Raw genomic sequence first — 16,688 nt, forward strand, 5'->3', positions numbered from 1 at the left:
TCGGCTTGCACGCCTTCCCCTTTTTCCTCCAAACATAACGATGGCCAAACAGTTCCATTTTTGTTTCATCAGACCAGAGGACATTTCTCCAAAAAGTACGGTCTTTGTCCCCATGTGCAGTTGCAAACCGTAGACTGGCTTTTTTATGGCGGTTTTGGAGCAGTGGCTTCTTCCTTGCTGAGCGGCCTTTCAGATTATGTTGATATAGGACTCGTTTTACTGTGGATACTTTTGTACCTGTTTCCTCTAGCATCTTCACAAGGTCCTTTGATGTTCTGGGATTGATTTGCACTTTTCGTACCAAAGTACGTTCATCTCTAGGAGACAGAATGCGTCTCCTTCCTGAGCGGTATGATGGCTGCGTTTTCCCATGGTGTTTATACTGGCGTACTATTGTTTGTACAGATGAACGTGGTACCTTCAGGCTTTTGGAAATTGCTCCCAAGGATGAACCAGACTTGTGGAGATCTACCATTTTTTTTCAGAGGTCTTTGCTGATTTCTTTGGATTTTCCCATGGTGTCAAACAAAGAGGCACTGAGTTTGAAGGCAACAGTTTAGCAGTGGTGGTGCCCGCGTCAACAGTTTAGCAGTGGTGGTGCGCCGCTTCAACAGTTTAGCAGTGGTGGTGCGCCGCGGCAACAGTTTAGCAGTGGTGGTGCGCCGCGGCAACAGTTTAGCAGTGGTGGTGCGCCGCTTCAACAGTTTAGCAGTGGTGGTGCGCCGCTTCAACAGTTTAGCAGTGGTAATACTATAGGTCAGCAGTTTAACATAATACTATAAGGTAACAGTAATACTAGTGGTCAGCTGTAAGGTAACAGTTTAGCAGTGGTAAGGTCAGCTGTAAGGTAACATAATACTAGTGGTAGGTCAGCTGTAAGGTAACATAATTAGCAGTGGTCTGCTGTAAGGTAACAGTTTACAGTGGGTCTGCTGTAAGGTAACAGTAATACTATAGGTCTGCTGTAAGGTAACATAATACTATAGGTCTGCTGTAAGGTAACATAATACTATAGGTCTGCTGTAAGGTAACATAATACTATAGGTCAGCTGTAAGGTAACATAATACTATAGGTCAGCTGTAGCTGTAGGTAACATAATATAGGTCAGCTGTAGGTCATAATACTGTAAGGTAACATAATACTATAGGTCAGCTGTAAGGTAACATAATACTATAGGTCACTAATAAGGTAACAATAATACTATAGGTCAGCTATAAGGTAACATAATACTATAGGTCAGCTGTAAGGTAACATAATACTATAAGGTAACATAATACTATAGGTCAGCTGTAAGGTAACATAATACTATAAGGTAACATAATACTATAGGTCAGCTGTAAGGTAACATAATACTATAGGTCAGCTGTAAGGTAACATAATACTATAGGTCAGCTGTAAGGTAACATAATACTATAGGTCTGCTGTAAGGTAACATAATGCTATAGGTCAGCTGTAAGGTAACATAATACTATAGGTCAGCTGTAAGGTAACATAATACTATAGGTCTGCTGTAAGGTAACATAATACTATAAGGTAACATAATACTATAGGTCAGCTGTAAGGTAACATAATACTATAGGTCAGCTGTAAGGTAACACAATGCTATAGGTCAGCTGTAAGGTAACATAATACTATAGATCAGCTGTAAGGTAACATAATGCTATAGGTCTGCTGTAAGGTAACATAATACTATAGGTCTGCTGTAAGGTAACATAATACTATAAGGTAAACATAATGCTATAGGTCAGCTGTAAGGTAACATAATACTATAGGTCAGCTGTAACATAATGCTATAGGTCAGCTGTAAGGTAACATAATGCTATAGGTCAGCTGTAAGGTAACATAATACTATAGGTCAGCTGTAAGGTAACATAATACTATAAGGTGCTGTAATGTGATTGTGTGTCTTCCTCATCTCTGCTACAGCCTCACACAGCACTCCCAATCTGCTCTCACCACCGTGACACAGCGCTTTACCCAATTATCTGCCACACTGCACCATCATCTAACACCTGTGGTGCTAGCCAGGGAGGTAACCGTGTGTTGTGGTCGACCCCACCGTGTGGTTGTGTTGCTTTCTGTTTGAGCCAGTCTGTTGGCGATGGGTTGTGGGTAGATTACCCTCCTGTAGCAACACGTTGCAGTCTATCATCAAGTAACTAATGCATGGATTTTTTAAGATATAAATAATGTCGGAGTTACTTGGCAAGTCATTCATCTTTCGAGAGTTGAGCATACAAGTGGATGTTGAAGCCAACATGGCCATTTCGTTTAAGAATGGTGTTTCTATCATGTTAAGTGGATATGCAAACTGTAAATCTGTACTAAAGACTAATTTGCATAGTGAGTGAGGGAGAAACGTCACCTTGCAGATCTTTCTGTTTTGGTTACATTTCGCCCCACTGAAGCTGTTGGTGAAACTGAAAGCCTCATAGAAGTCAGCTTGGGTTGACTGGCTGGTTATTCCCCTCTTTACGAAAGTAGTTAATATTTGGTTCAAATGGCATTTTCTAAATGTCTATCTTTTTTAGTTTTCTTTGTCATTGAACTGTTTCCACCGCCAGAGATGTGCATGGTTTGATTTCTATGATGATTTCAGTTTGATTGGTTGTGGAGTGATTTTCACTTCTTAAGTTTACACTCACAAGATATCGTTAGTCTATATAAGGTCCTGTGTTAGGCCCTAAATTCACTCTCAAACGTGGCACATACTGCAGCCCTAGTGTTATCACAACCTAATTCAAATAAACAGTTTATTAGACAATCTTCTTTACAATCCTGCTTCTCTTGTGGTTGAAACTTTTATTTTTTTTTACTAACAAAAACATTTTAATTTGTATGACACAAATGTTTTTCTTCCACAAAGTGATTTTACACTGTATGGATCACATGTAATTTCATTGTTTCCGTTGTCTTTGTTTTCATCCTATAGGTGTTCATACACACGTTTTTGGCTGCCCCTCTTTCTGTTACTGTTGCATGTGTTTACTTCTTGTTAATTGCCCGCACCTGTCTGTCTGTCTGTCTGTCCCGACTCTGTCTGTCTCTGTCTCGACGCTGTCTGTCTGTCTCTGTCTCGACGCTGTCCGTCTGTCTCTGCAATTCCAGTACTCGGGGGGCCTGACTGGTGTCACACTTTTCTCCATTCCTAGCAAACACAGCTGATTTCAACTAATTGCATTCTAAACTGAAGATCATGATTATATGATTATTGGAGTCGGGTGTGTGAGCTGGGACTGGGGAAAAAGTGTGCCACCAATCAGACCCCGGGGACTGGAGTTGCCCAGGCCTGGTCTAGACGCTGTCTGTCTCATCTTCCAATAGGCTTGCCTTGGTCTTCAGCTCACCACTGTCCCCCTATGGACGGCTATGCATAGGCTCCACTCAAATCAGCAGTCTGTTTTGAGCATTGGGAAGTATGGGAACTAGCCTAGTGCTTGGGGTTTGAGTGCGTGTGGTTTATGATGTGCAGGGTTTGGATGGCTTGTGGTGGCTCACCATTGAAGGGTTGACATTTCATTGTGCTTGTATATGCTTGTACAATAGAGTGTGTGTTGTGTGAGAGTGTAAATTACTGTATGTATTGCTATGGTTTGGGAGGGTTACAATGGTTCCTAGTAAGTTTACAATGGCTTCTGGGGACCCAGGCATGCCTGATATAACACTAATGTGTTACATGCTAACTCCTTTGTCAATGCCTGTTTAACCTTGGGAGAAGAGAATTAACGCACCAGAAATGGCATGCCACTAATACAGAAGTTATTGAAGGCGGTCACACCACATTGACTAGCTGAGATACTATAGTATTTAACACCTAATTGGTTTGAATCTTCGCTGTTTTTGGTTTACCTCAGATATATATCTATATCTATATATATATATATATATATATATATATATATATATATATATATCTCATGTAATGACTCAAAGTAGCCTATTTCAACAAATTCAGACAAACTGAATGTAAAGTATTTTCTAACCCTGTATCTTCATCAATCTTATGATTTGAAGCCTGTCTTTTATTTGGCTGGCATTTTGCCAACTCAGCCACCGCATTGGACAAGATTTTTTAGCTGCAAGGTGTGGTGTGTGACCAGGTGTGGTGTGTGACCAGGTGTGGTGTGTGACCAGGTGTGGTGTGCTGTGGGGTGAGTTCTGCGGTGGTGTCATGTCCCGTTGTGTGTGGGGTTGGCGTTGAACTGCCCTACTGTGTGCACGTGTGTGTGTGTGTGTGTGTGTGTACATAAGGTTACATGATGTTGGAGCCTATCTGTTGGCTGACGAGGAGTGCAGTCTGATCCAGCAGGTTCACGCCATCAGTAATGTAGAGGAGTCTATCTACATGGAGTCTTCTGTCCAGCCCTATGGGCCCCAGGCCAGGTAAAACACAGCATGGAGAGTCTTCTGTCCAGCCCTATGGGCCCCAGGCCTGGTAAAACACAGCATGGAGAGTCTTCTGTCTAGTCCTATGGGCCCCAGGCCAGGTAAAACGCAGCATGGAGTCAGTCTTCTGTCCAGCCCTATGGGCCCCAGGACTGGTAAAACACAGCATGGAGTCAGTCTTCTGTCCAGCCCTATGGGCCCCAGGACTGGTAAAACGCAGCATGGAGTCAGTCTTCTGTCCAGCCCTATGGGCCCCAGGCCAGGTAAAACGCAGCATGGAGTCAGTCTTCTGTCCAGCCCTATGGGCCCCAGGACTGGTAAAACACAGCATGGAGGCTTCTGTCTAGTCCTATGGGCCCCAGGCCAGGTAAAACACAGCATGGAGTCTTCTGTCTAGTCCTATGGGCCCCAGGCCAGGTAAAACACAGCATGGAGTCTTCTGTCTAGTCCTATGGGCCCCAGGCCAGGTAAAACACAGCATGGAGTCTTCTGTCCAGCCCTATGGGCCCCAGGCCAGGTAAAACACAGCATGGAGAGTCTTCTGTCTAGTCCTATGGGCCCCAGGCCAGGTAAAACACAGCATGGAGAGTCTTCTGTCTAGTCCTATGGGCCCCAGGCCAGGTAAAACACAGTATGGAGAGTCTTCTGTCTAGTCCTATGGGCCCCAGGCCAGGTAAAACGCAGCATGGAGTCAGTCTTCTGTCCAGCCCTATGGGCCCCAGGACTGGTAAAACACAGCATGGAGGCTTCTGTCTAGTCCTATGGGCCCCAGGCCAGGTAAAACACAGCATGGAGTCTTCTGTCTAGTCCTATGGGCCCCAGGCCAGGTAAAACACAGCATGGAGGCTTCTGTCCAGTCCTATGGGCCCCAGGCCAGGTAAAACACAGCATGGAGGCTTCTGTCTAGTCCTATGGGCCCCAGGCCAGGTAAAACACAGCATGGAGTCTTCTGTCCAGCCCTATGGGCCCCAGGCCAGGTAAAACACAGCATGGAGTCTTCTGTCTAGTCCTATGGGCCCCAGGCCAGGTAAAACACAGCATGGAGTCTTATGTCTAGTCCTATGGGCCCCAGGCCAGGTAAAACACAGCATGGAGAGTCTTCTGTCTAGTCCAATGGGCCCCAGGCCAGGTAAAACACAGCATGGAGGCTTCTGTCTAGTCCTATGGGCCCCAGGCCAGGTAAAACACAGCATTGAGTCTTCTGTCTAGTCTTATGGGCCCCAGGCCAGGTAAAACACAGCATCTGACAAACTGGGGGCTAAGGGACAGCTGTTTGTCACTGGCTGGGTAGATCCAGGTATGGTGGACGTTGATGGGGCAAAGGCAAGCACTGTTGGTGGAGGAGATTGCTGTAGGCTCCGTTATTGTATGAAGAAGAGATTATAATGAAGGCTACAGACATAACGAGCTACATCTAAGTACTTTGGCCTCAACCTTCAATAAACAACAGCCTTTGATCTGTTTTCACCCAGTGTACCTGATGGAACTCACTGACTACCTTTTTAATGGCCATCTATCATTACTTTTGAAGGTACCGGTCGATGTCTTAGTCCTACAAATAGCTGGTTGGTCTGGTTTGTGTGTGGCTGCTTGCTGAATAAGCTTTGTTGTGCAGTATGCTGTTGGGAGGAAGGTATTTCTCTTCCTCTGAGGTACATGTCATGGTTAAGCAGGATGGCAGTTGTCTAACTAATGGACACTTCCTGCTTGAATGGGTTAGGGTTTCTGCTGCTGTGTCAGATATCACTGTGAAGATTAATGGGTTGTTGAGCTGTGTGTGTGTGTGTGTGTGTGTGTGTGTGTGTGTGTGTGTGTGTGTGTGTGTGTGTGTGTGTGTGTGTGTGTGTGTGTGTGTGTGTGAATTGTGTGTGTGTGTGTGAGAGAGAGAAAGAATATGTGTGTGAAAGAATTGTGTGTGTGTGTGTGAGAGAGAGAAAAGTGTGTGTGTGTGTGTGTGTGTGTGTGTGTGTGTGTGTGTGTGTGAGTGTGTGTGTGTGAATGTGTGTGTGTGTGTGTGTGTGAGAGAGAGAATATGTGTGTGAAAGAATGTGTGTGTGTGTGTGTGTGTGTGAGAGAAAGAATATGTGTGTGTGAAAGAATGTGTGTGTGTGTGTGTGTGTGTGTGTGTGTGTGTGTGTGTGTGTGTGTGTGTGTGTGTGTGTGTGTGTGTGTGTGTGTGTGTGTGTGTGTGTGTGTGAGAGAAAGAATATGTGTGTGAAAGAATTGTGTGTGTGTGTGTGTGAGAGAAAGAATATGTGTGTGTGAGTGTGAGAGGGAGAGAATGTGAGTGTGAACACGAGATTGTGTGTTTGGCAATTTATAAGTTAGAGCTTTCTGCTAACCTCTGCACTTCAGAAATTCATTTCCCTTCTAGAGCCTCTCCTTCTCCCCCTCCCCTCCCCTCTCAGCCTCCTGTCTTCCCTCCATGTTGTTGTCTCATACTGTTAGTACTGTATGTTATAGCCAGGGTTGTGGTCAGTGGACCTAGAAACTGAGGCACTATATTCAATCAGTACAGTCAAAATGCTTGTTAATTTCCACCTCGTGTACCTATTGAATGTGACCCGGACTTAGGGATTTTCTCTTGTTCCTGTTTACCTAGCAGAACCTTCTCCCCGTCCCTCACTCTTTCTGTCCATAGCCAATACTTTCCTCGCCTTTTAGGTTTCACCCAATAAATAGGAGTTATTGTCAGATTGACTAAACAAATCTAATGTTCCAGTAACAGCCACTCACATGTTAGTGTATGTGGTACTGCTCGCATCACAGACTTAGCCTGGTTAAACTAACTGAACGCTGAACTCCCCATTCTAGGGAAGTGAAACAATGGTGACTGCAGCGTTCAGTCTGGTTTAACCAGGCTATCACAGACTAGCTCATTTTCAGAAGAAAGTTTAACTAGGCTGTCTTCTGAAAATGAGCTAGTCTGTGATAGTATATCATGTTTAACCAGGCTAACTCATTTTCAGAAGACAGTATATCATGTAAAGAGGTTGTATTGGTACTACAACATTGGTACTATCGAACAGTTGGACTGTACCTCTGTTTTTGTAGACATTTGTTTAGGAAGCTCAGAGAACATAACTTTGGTTTGTCATTTGTCAACATATCCTCATGTGATTTGGAAACGAGGCTGTATTGTTGTATTCATTTCTTTATCCCCCCCACTCCCTCTCTTTATCCCCCCACTCCCTCTCTTTATCCCCCCACTCCCTCTCTTTATCCCCCCACTCCCTCTCTTTATCCCCCACTCCCTCTCTTTCCCCCCACTCCCTCTCTTTATCCCCCTCCCTCTCTTTATCCCCCCACTCCCTCTCTTTATCCCCCCACTCCCTCTCTTTATCCCCCCTCTTTATCCCCCCACTCCCTTTTTATCCCCCACTCTCTTTCTTTATCCCACTCCCTCTCTTTATCCCCCCACTCCCTCTCTTTATCCTCCCTCTCTTTCTCCTCCCTCTCTTTATCCCCCCTCTTTATCCTCCCTCTCTTTATCCCCCCACTCCCTCTCTTTATCCTCCCTCTCTTTATCCCCCCACTCCCTCTCTTTATCCTCCCTCTCTTTATCCCCCACTCCCTCTCTTTATCCCCCCACTCCCTCTCTTTATCCTCCCTCTCTTTATCCTCCCTCTCTTTATCCTCCCTCTCTTTATCCTCCCTCTCTTTATCCTCCCTCTCTTTATCCCCCCACTCCCTCTCTTTATCCCCCCCACTCCCTCTCTTTATCCCCCCACTCCCTCTCTTTATCCCCCCACTCTTTATCCCCCCACTCCCTCTTTTATCCCCCCTCTCTTTATCCCCCCACTCCCTCTCTTTATCCCCCCACTCCCTCTCTTTATCCCCCACTCCCTCTCTTTATCCTCCCTCTCTTTATCCTCCCTCTCTTTATCCTCCCTCTCTTTATCCTCCCTCTCTTTATCCCCCCTCCCTCTTTATCCTCCCTCTCTTTATCCTCCCTCTCTTTATCCTCCCTCTCTTTATCCCCCCACTCCCTCTCTTTATCCCCCCACTCTCTTTTATCCTCCCTCTCTTTCTCCTCCCTCTCTTTCTCCTCCCTCTCCCTCCCTCTCTTTATCCCCCCACTCCCTCTCTTTATCCTCCCTTTTTATCCCCCCACTCCCTCTCTTTATCCTCCCTCTCTTTATCCCCCACTCCCTCTCTTTATCCTCCCTCTCTTTCTCCTCCCTCTCTTTATCCCCCACTCCCTCTCTTTATCCCCCTCTCTTTATCCTCCCTCTTTTATCCTCCCTCTCTTTATCCCCCCACTCCCTTCTTTATCCCCCACTCCCTCTCTTTATCCTCCCTCTCTTTATCCCCCCACTCCCTCTCTTTATCCTCCCTCTTTATCCCCCCTTATCCCCCTCCCTTTATCTCTTTTACCCTCTCTTTATCCCCCCACTCCCTCTCTTTATCCTCCCTCTCTTTATCCTCCCTCTCTTTATCCTCCCTCTCTTTATCCTCCCTCTCTTTATCCTCCCTCTCTTTATCCTCCCTCTCTTTATCCCCCCACTCCCTCTCTTTATCCTCCCTCTCTTTATCCTCCCTCTCTTTATCCTCCCTCTCTTTATCCTCCCTCTCTTTATCCCCCCACTCCCTCTCTTTTATCCTCCCTCTCTTTATCCTCCCTCTCTTTATCCTCCCTCTCTTTATCCTCCCTCTCTTTATCCCCCCACTCCCTCTCTTTCTCCTCCCTCTTCTCAGGCACATGGCTCAGGCAGACCTGAAGAGCTCTACGTTTTGGCTAAGGGCAAGCGTGGGGGCAACCGTGTTTGCAGTCCTGGGCTTCGCTATGTACAGAGCTATCCTCAAACAACGATGATCAAGACGGACACAGGATACATGAGATGACCCTTGACCCGCCCCCCACCGCCTAGTCTCTGCCCGTTGACCCCTCATCGCCTCCCTGAAAGAAAACATGACCTCCAACATCCCACAATCCTCTGCTCCCCTTTCCCAAAAAAGAGACAACTACTGAATGAAACGGAACTTCCAGCCCATCTGAACCAGCCCTGATCCCACATCCACCCTACCGGAGAAGGAACAAACTGGAGAAACCATAGATTGATTTTATATATTTGAAACGGAGAAAAAAACTTGTCATCAAATGTTTTTTGTTTTTCTTTGGGGGAAAAAATGTCACCACAAACTCACATTGTATTTTTTGAACACCATCTAATCAATCTACCGCAGGCATTCTGGTATCGTGTGATCTGGTCGAGTCTTGGGGTTTTTTCTTCTCCAGGTCAGACAGTAGCAGTTGCTGATTGTTTTTAAATCTGTGTAGAACCCGGTCTTTTTTCTCAGGTCAGTATTATAGCTAGCTGGTTTGACCCCCAGAGCCCAGGAGAAAGCAAAGAAGGCAGCCGCATACAACTCACTACAAAAGGGACTGAAAATATTTGTTTATAGGTATGTGTGTGTATATATAAATATATATATTTGCTCGGGTACTTAGAGAAATACCCAACTAGATTACGGCGTGAACAAAGCTTGCCAGGATCAAAGCATTCAGTTCTGTAACACCTCAACAGTGAGCCTACAGGAAGAGCTGCAAAGTCAAAGCCATTTTTAACTTGAAAAGGTCATGGGTTTCGTGCGTTTCAATCGCTATTAATTTATTAACCTGTTTTCTTTGGTTTATCAGTTTGGAATGGTTTGTTCAGCATTGCATGAAACAGACGCACTTCTAGAGGATAATGCATTCATTTCCCATGTGTTTTTGTATATCTAGTATTATCAAAGCCGTTATTAATAATGACATCCATCATTCACTAACTCTGAAAGACAAAATACTACAACATTATCATGACTGCTTCTTCCTCCACTTGTTTTATTTTCCTGTTTTTAAAATAGCTTTTTTCCTTTCATATTGTGATTCTATTTGTCTGTTCCACTGTTATGCCTCCAGATTCCACTATGTTATTAACAGCCATGCAGTGCACCTCTGACTCCCTCCTTGGACCATGGACAGAACTGTTTATTCTCATTGACTTTTCCAACATTTACAATAAAGAACTGTGTGATCTGATACAGGTGTCTGCAATATGATTTGATCCATTCATATAACATACACATTATCCCCCTCAAACTATTCCCTATCTTTTAGCAGTGTCAAAACAGTGTGTAAATGTTGGAGTCATCTGATTTCTTCAAATCCACCATACTTACATTTTCATTGTACAACATGTCACGAAGTGTAGCCTGCTTTTACTGACATTGAATCCTTTGAAGAATAATGTTCTCTTCATTGAGCTCAAAATTCTCAGTGGACAAACACCTCAAATGTGGGAACATATAATGGCTATGCAGGCGCGTATAGTTCAACACACACAGTCAACGTCAACTTGACCTTAATATCCCATACGTTTCTATAACGAGTGACTGAAGACAAACATGGGGACAAACAAGCATTTTGTGTGTCAGAATGGAGAAGTGGGCAGGTGATGGAGCCGGTGATATCCCAGTTCTCAGTGAAAGGGGGAAGTCACCCATCGACTAGTGATACTGAACAAGAACTAATAACAGGATTTAGTACAAGTGATAACTTCTGAAACGATGTCAACGGAGAGGCAACAGCTGCTTTTTGAGGGCTTCCTGAAGAAACGGAAAGATACAATGGTAAGACAAAGCTCTCAAAAATGTAGAGCAACTTGTCACATTAACAGCTCAATTACTGGACTCACTTTACTTGGTAGTTGTTGGGGAAATGTTAGATATTACTGCACTGTCAGAACTAGAAGCACAAGCATTTCGCTAAACTCAAATTAACACCTGCTACCCACGTGTATGTGACCAATAACATTTGATTTGATGTGTTGATGAATACTTAAAAGTGATCGCTTTTCCAATATTTTTGTCAACTGCTTTCTATTTATGCCAATATATTCCATACTACTGTGTTTTACTCTGTTATTGCCAGTCAGTCATGGTTTGTATCCAGAATCAGGTCTTCACTATCTGGAGGGACACTGAGTCTGTAGAGACACTGAGTCTGTAGGGACACTGAGTCTGGAGGGACACTGAGTCTGGAGGGACACTGAGTCTGGAGGGACACTGAGTCTGGAGGGACACTGAGTCTGGAGGGACACTGAGTCTGGAGGGACACTGAGTCTGTGTTTTTTCTCTTTTAGAAAATGAAGTGGTCAACCTATTGGTTCAGGCTCCAAAACACAACATTATTCTTCTACACTAAGAAACATGGGAGTGCTGTGAGTATCAGCTGTGAGAAATCCAACGTTTTCAGGGGAAGTTGAATGTTATTTACACTGTTCAAAGTAGTAATAGTCTTCTGATCTTCTCTGTCCCCCACAGTCACACCTAAGAGGCCTGTACTACATCTACACTGTAAGTCAAACTGATTTGATTTGATTTGGTCTGAAAGCCTTCCTGGTCCTTCTAGCCAGACAGACAGGAACAATTGCCCTGGACTTTGTTCTACTTTCCCTTGTGTTCAATGAACATTACCCACTATTCCATATGCCCTAGTTACAGCTGCTTAATAGTATACTATTTACAAGTATGTATAGCACTTTATGTCTGAAATAGAAGTGTTGTTGTTGGGTCAGGTGCAGTCTGTGCGTGAGATCCAGAGGGAGAAGCGTAAGCACTACGTGTTTGAAATCACCATGAAGAATGGGAAGAGGAAAGTACTGGTGAGTCACACAGGCAGCTCTACTCCCACTTCAGGTGTACAGAACCGTGTGGTGTGGGCTGTGCAGGCTGCCCTGTTGTTTCAGGATGTGGTCTGTTTACTAGTGTCACTACAGAACCGCATGGGCGCCGATGCCTGTGTAGGTTTAACATGTTGTTTCAGGATGTGGTCTATTACTGTCACTTCATACTCACTGATGGGAATTTCCCAAATAGTCATCTTGGGGAATAGAACCAGAGACCTTTTGATTATTAACCCAACACTCTTAACCACTAGGCTAACTGCATCCCAGCTGTGTTCTACAGTACTTGGATTGCTTAAAGTCATTTAACACTTCCTCAAACAACTAAGGATGATCTTTTTAACTCAGACTGTAACAATGTACTAGATTCATCCCTGCTACCCCCTGACCATGTGTCTGCAGGCTGCAGAGACAGGGGATCTGAGGAGGGAGTGGATTGGCCAGCTGTGGAGGGCCATGCATCTCTCAGGCCCAGGGGGAACAGACCCAGGCTGCATACGGTAACAGAAAGCTCAGGATTATTGAGACACTACTGCACTGTTTGTCATTACATTACACTAGTAATTTATCAGGAGCTCATACCTAGAACGACTTCCAAAAGGTTCATTCAAATTAGGCTAAATAACCTATGAGTTAAACCTTAAAAAATAACTGTTTGTAACAATCACAGTGCTAGAATAGATGAAATCTGTGCAGGTGTATTTGAAGCCTGAAACTACTAAATAGATATGGGAGGATTTGCTATGCAGACAGCACAGGAGGTTGGTGCCACCTTCATTGTGGAGGACGGGCTCGTGGTAATGGCCGGAGTGGAATTTGTGGAATGGTATCAAACACATGGTTTCCGTTCCAGCCATTATTATGAGCCGTCCTCCCCTCAGCAGCCTCCAGTGGCAGACATAGCCTATGCAACAGCTGTCTAAGATAATACTTTATGTATTCCTGGTCAGCATTTGAGTGCCTTGGAATGCATCATCTGCAAAAATGTTGGTTTAATAAAATATATTGGGAAACATTAGTTTTATTTCTGTCCATTTGAGTGTTGCCTGTCCATCTGTTTTGTCTCCAGACAGCAGGATGTGAGGACTGATGACCTGAAGGCCAGAGGTCGCTTCAGCACCTATAACAGCTCAGAATGTGACAGCATGATGGAACCACTGGGGGTTCATCGACCCCTCTCTGCACCCCTCAACCCCTCCACCCCTGACCAAGACCTCGACCAGGGACACAGGATTACCCACTGCCTCTCTGGCCCCCTCACCCCTGACCAAAATGTGGGGCACAGGGCTACCCTCTCTCTCTCCCTCACTGACGAGCTCAGTAATGAGGAAGCCATATGCCAGAACACCATCTCACATTGTAAGTAGAGCATCAATCCTCTGTAAACTCAGCAAATTTAAGTGGAATTATGTTTGTTTTTTCATTCACATTTGCTGTGCCAAGCAGTTGGCGGGAATCAATGGTTTGGTTGTGTCGTGGAAAGAGGAAATGGGCACGTTGTGGCATTTAATGCTTTGGTGGTGAGGTGGGGAGCCAAGCTGTATGTTCAGCTCTGAAATATGGCAACATCTTTTCACTGTAATTTCAGATGGAGAGGAGGATGAAGACAGTGTCCATAGATTTAGAAGGAGATGTGACGAGGAGAGAGATGAAGAAGAGGAGGAAGAGTGTAAGGAGGAAGAGGATCAGTATGACATTCTACCAGCCCCCCGGAACTGTGAGTACTACCCTCATGGTCACATCAGTGTGTCGTTATATGTCATAAATCAATCAATGATCCATCATAAATGTCATAGATTCTTCCATTATGGAAACCACTGTATATGATACAAAATACAAGTAGATATCAACATATTACATGATAATGACTTATGTTAATGGTCTGTGTTTGATAAATGACCAAAAACCTACCTGCTATTTCCTCTGTAGCTGAGTATCACATCAACCAATCAGATGAAGACTTGACTGACGGAGAGGACCTCTATGACTTCCCACTGTCCAATAGGAGGGCAAGTGACCGCCAAGGTGAGATTATGAAAATGTTTATTTTTCAATTGAATGCGTTTTAAATTAATTCAATATTTTTCATTTGTTTACCAGCAAATTGAAGTGTATTTGTGTTTATTTTCATGTTCTATCTCAGATTATAGGGAGATGACAGAGAGCATCTATGACGTCCCCAGTTCCCTAATGAGGAAAATGTCTGAACACACACTTGGTGAGTATGACAGCAGCGTTCTTGTTCTAATTCCCTTTTCATACATTTCTGTTTTCTGCTCATTTTATAGACACACAAATGTAAGGGACCTTTCAATCTATCTCCTTGAATAGCACGGTGTAAAGGTCATTTACGATTTTATGTTTTATTTATCCTTTATTTAACTAGGCAAGTCAGTTTAGAACAAATTCTTATTTACAATGACGGCCTACCCCGGCCGACGCTTGGCCAATTGTGCACCACCCTATGGGACTCCCAATCACGGCCAGATGTGATGCAGGCTGGATTCAAACCAGGGACTTCAGTGACGCCTCTTGCACTGAGATGCAGTGCCTTAGACAGTTGAGCCGACATATGCAGCATTTGCCGTGAATGCAGTCTCCGCTAAGAAAGAAACATTGCCTTTAAATGTAAATCACGCTGTAAGGCTGAACTCCCGCGATACGGATTGAATAGAGCCCTAACATATTATGAGAATGGTATACTTTTATTTAAAGGAATGTGTAGAACCAGAAGCAAAGTAGACACTTTCCCCCCTATCTACCCCATGAAAATCCTAACCAGACTCATCATCAGTATTAACAGAAACACACACGTCTTTATCCCTCACTCTCATAGCAGAGCCTTACCCTGGAGGTGAGATACTGGTGGAGGACAGGGGCCTCCTGGATGACATGATGGCCAGTCTGGGTGGAGGGACGGTGGGCTGGATAACAGGTGCTTCTACTGTGGAGCCCTACGGGCTGGCTCATCATGGCTCTTAGGACTGGTATATAGTATAGACTCTGGATAATATAGACTGAATGAGTTTTCCTCATTCAAATTGTTCTATAAAGCTTGACGCATTCTGTTAGAGATTTAAATACGTTTACATTTTATGAAAAAAAAATCTCCTTTGTCATGATATTCTATTCTATTGACTTCTCTTTTAATACAATCTACTGTCAAGGAAATACCATATTAAATAACTAACTTCATACTGTCAAAGTGTTCCACTTAGTATATAATGTCAGGAGAGAGGTACTATAGTATTCAGGCAGACCCTATCCTTCTTTTTTAGGAGGTAGATCAGCTTTAATACTGCAGATACATTGTGGCTTCTATCAATGTAATTGTCTGCATCATTTCCAATCACACGTGTATATTTTTTGTAAATATATAGAGTATATATTATTTTAAATATATATACATTTTAAATATATTTATCTTCTTTATTATTTTCCCCTAACCCTACCACCCCTCCCTTAATTGGAGTAAACAAATGAAATAGATTTGACTTCTTTATTAATTTCCCCTAACCCAACAATACTTAGGCTTCCACTTCCAGGTTATACATACTACATACATTTAATGGAAAATATATTTGACATTAGTTATCTTCTGTTAGTTTTTAGTCCCAGCCTTCAGCTACCATCAACACCTCCCATCTACAGTGAGGGGGGGAAAGTATTTGATCCCTGCTGATTTTCTACGTTTGCCCACTGACAAAGAAATGATCAGTCTATAATTTTAATGGTAGGTTTATTTGAACAGTGAGAGAGACGGAATAACAACGAAAAAAATCCAGAAAAACACATGTCAAAAATGTTATAAATTGATTTGCATTTTAATGAGGGAAATAAGTATTTGACCCCTCTGCAAAACATGACTTAGTACTTGGTGGCAAAACCCTTGTTCTCAATCACAGAGGTCAGATGTTTCTTGTAGTTGGCCACCAGGTTTGCACACATCTCAGGAGGGATTTTGTCCCACTCCTCTTTGCAGATCTTCTCCAAGTCATTAAGGTTTCGAGGCTGACGTTTGGCAACTCGTACCTTCAGCTCCCTCCACAGATTTTCTATGGGATTAAGGTCTGGAGACTGGCTAGGCCACTCCAGGACCTTAATACGCTTCTTCTTGAGCCACTCCTTTGTTGCCTTGGCCATGTGTTTTGGGTCATTGTCATGCTGGAATACCCATCCATGACCCATTTTCAATGCCCTGGCTGAGGGAAGGAGGTTCTCATCCAAGATTTGAGTTGTCCTGTCCCCTTAGCAGAAAAACACATTTACATTTACATTTAAGTCATTTAGCAGACGCTCTTATCCAGAGCGACTTACAAATTGGTGCAATCACCTTATGACATCCACCCCAAAGCATAATGTTTCCACCTCCATATTTGGCGGTGGGGATAGTGTTATTGGGGTCATAGGTAGCATTCCTCCTCCTCCAAACACGGTGACATCAGTTGATGCCAAAGAGCTCCATTTTGGTCTCATCTGACCACAACACTTTCACCCAGTTGTCCTCTGAATCATTCAGATTTTCATTGGCAAACTTCAGAAGAGCATGTATATGTGCTCTCTTGAGCAGGGGGACCTTGCGGGCGCTGCAGGATTTCAGTCCTTCACGGCGTAGTGTGTTACCAATTGTT

The 16,688-nt window shown here is 43.9% G+C and overlaps 2 protein-coding genes across 3 annotated transcripts in view; both read left to right on the top strand.

Moving 5' to 3' along the window:
* rhot1a (ras homolog family member T1a) overlaps positions 1 to 10,412 on the top strand; it is a 30,312-nt gene extending 19,900 nt beyond the window's left edge. For both annotated transcript variants that reach the window (XM_046304384.1, XM_046304382.1), the window contains one exon: positions 9,086 to 10,412. In XM_046304384.1, coding sequence (XP_046160340.1) covers positions 9,086 to 9,203 — 118 coding nt within the window. In that variant the 3' untranslated portion in view covers positions 9,204 to 10,412. The remainder of the gene's footprint in view (positions 1 to 9,085) is intronic.
* Positions 10,413 to 10,939: 527 nt separating this feature from the next.
* LOC123998899 lies at positions 10,940 to 15,767 on the top strand. Its single transcript, XM_046304121.1, has 10 exons — positions 10,940 to 11,002; positions 11,515 to 11,592; positions 11,696 to 11,728; positions 11,950 to 12,036; positions 12,460 to 12,557; positions 13,127 to 13,416; positions 13,646 to 13,774; positions 13,987 to 14,082; positions 14,201 to 14,275; positions 14,894 to 15,767. Exons 1-10 carry the CDS (start codon positions 10,940 to 10,942, stop codon positions 15,037 to 15,039), a joined length of 1,095 nt encoding a protein of 364 aa, XP_046160077.1. The 3' UTR covers positions 15,040 to 15,767.
* Positions 15,768 to 16,688: the final 921 nt, after the last annotated feature.

Source organism: Oncorhynchus gorbuscha, linkage group LG16, assembly GCF_021184085.1.
Source record: "Oncorhynchus gorbuscha isolate QuinsamMale2020 ecotype Even-year linkage group LG16, OgorEven_v1.0, whole genome shotgun sequence".
NCBI lineage: Eukaryota > Metazoa > Chordata > Actinopteri > Salmoniformes > Salmonidae > Oncorhynchus > Oncorhynchus gorbuscha.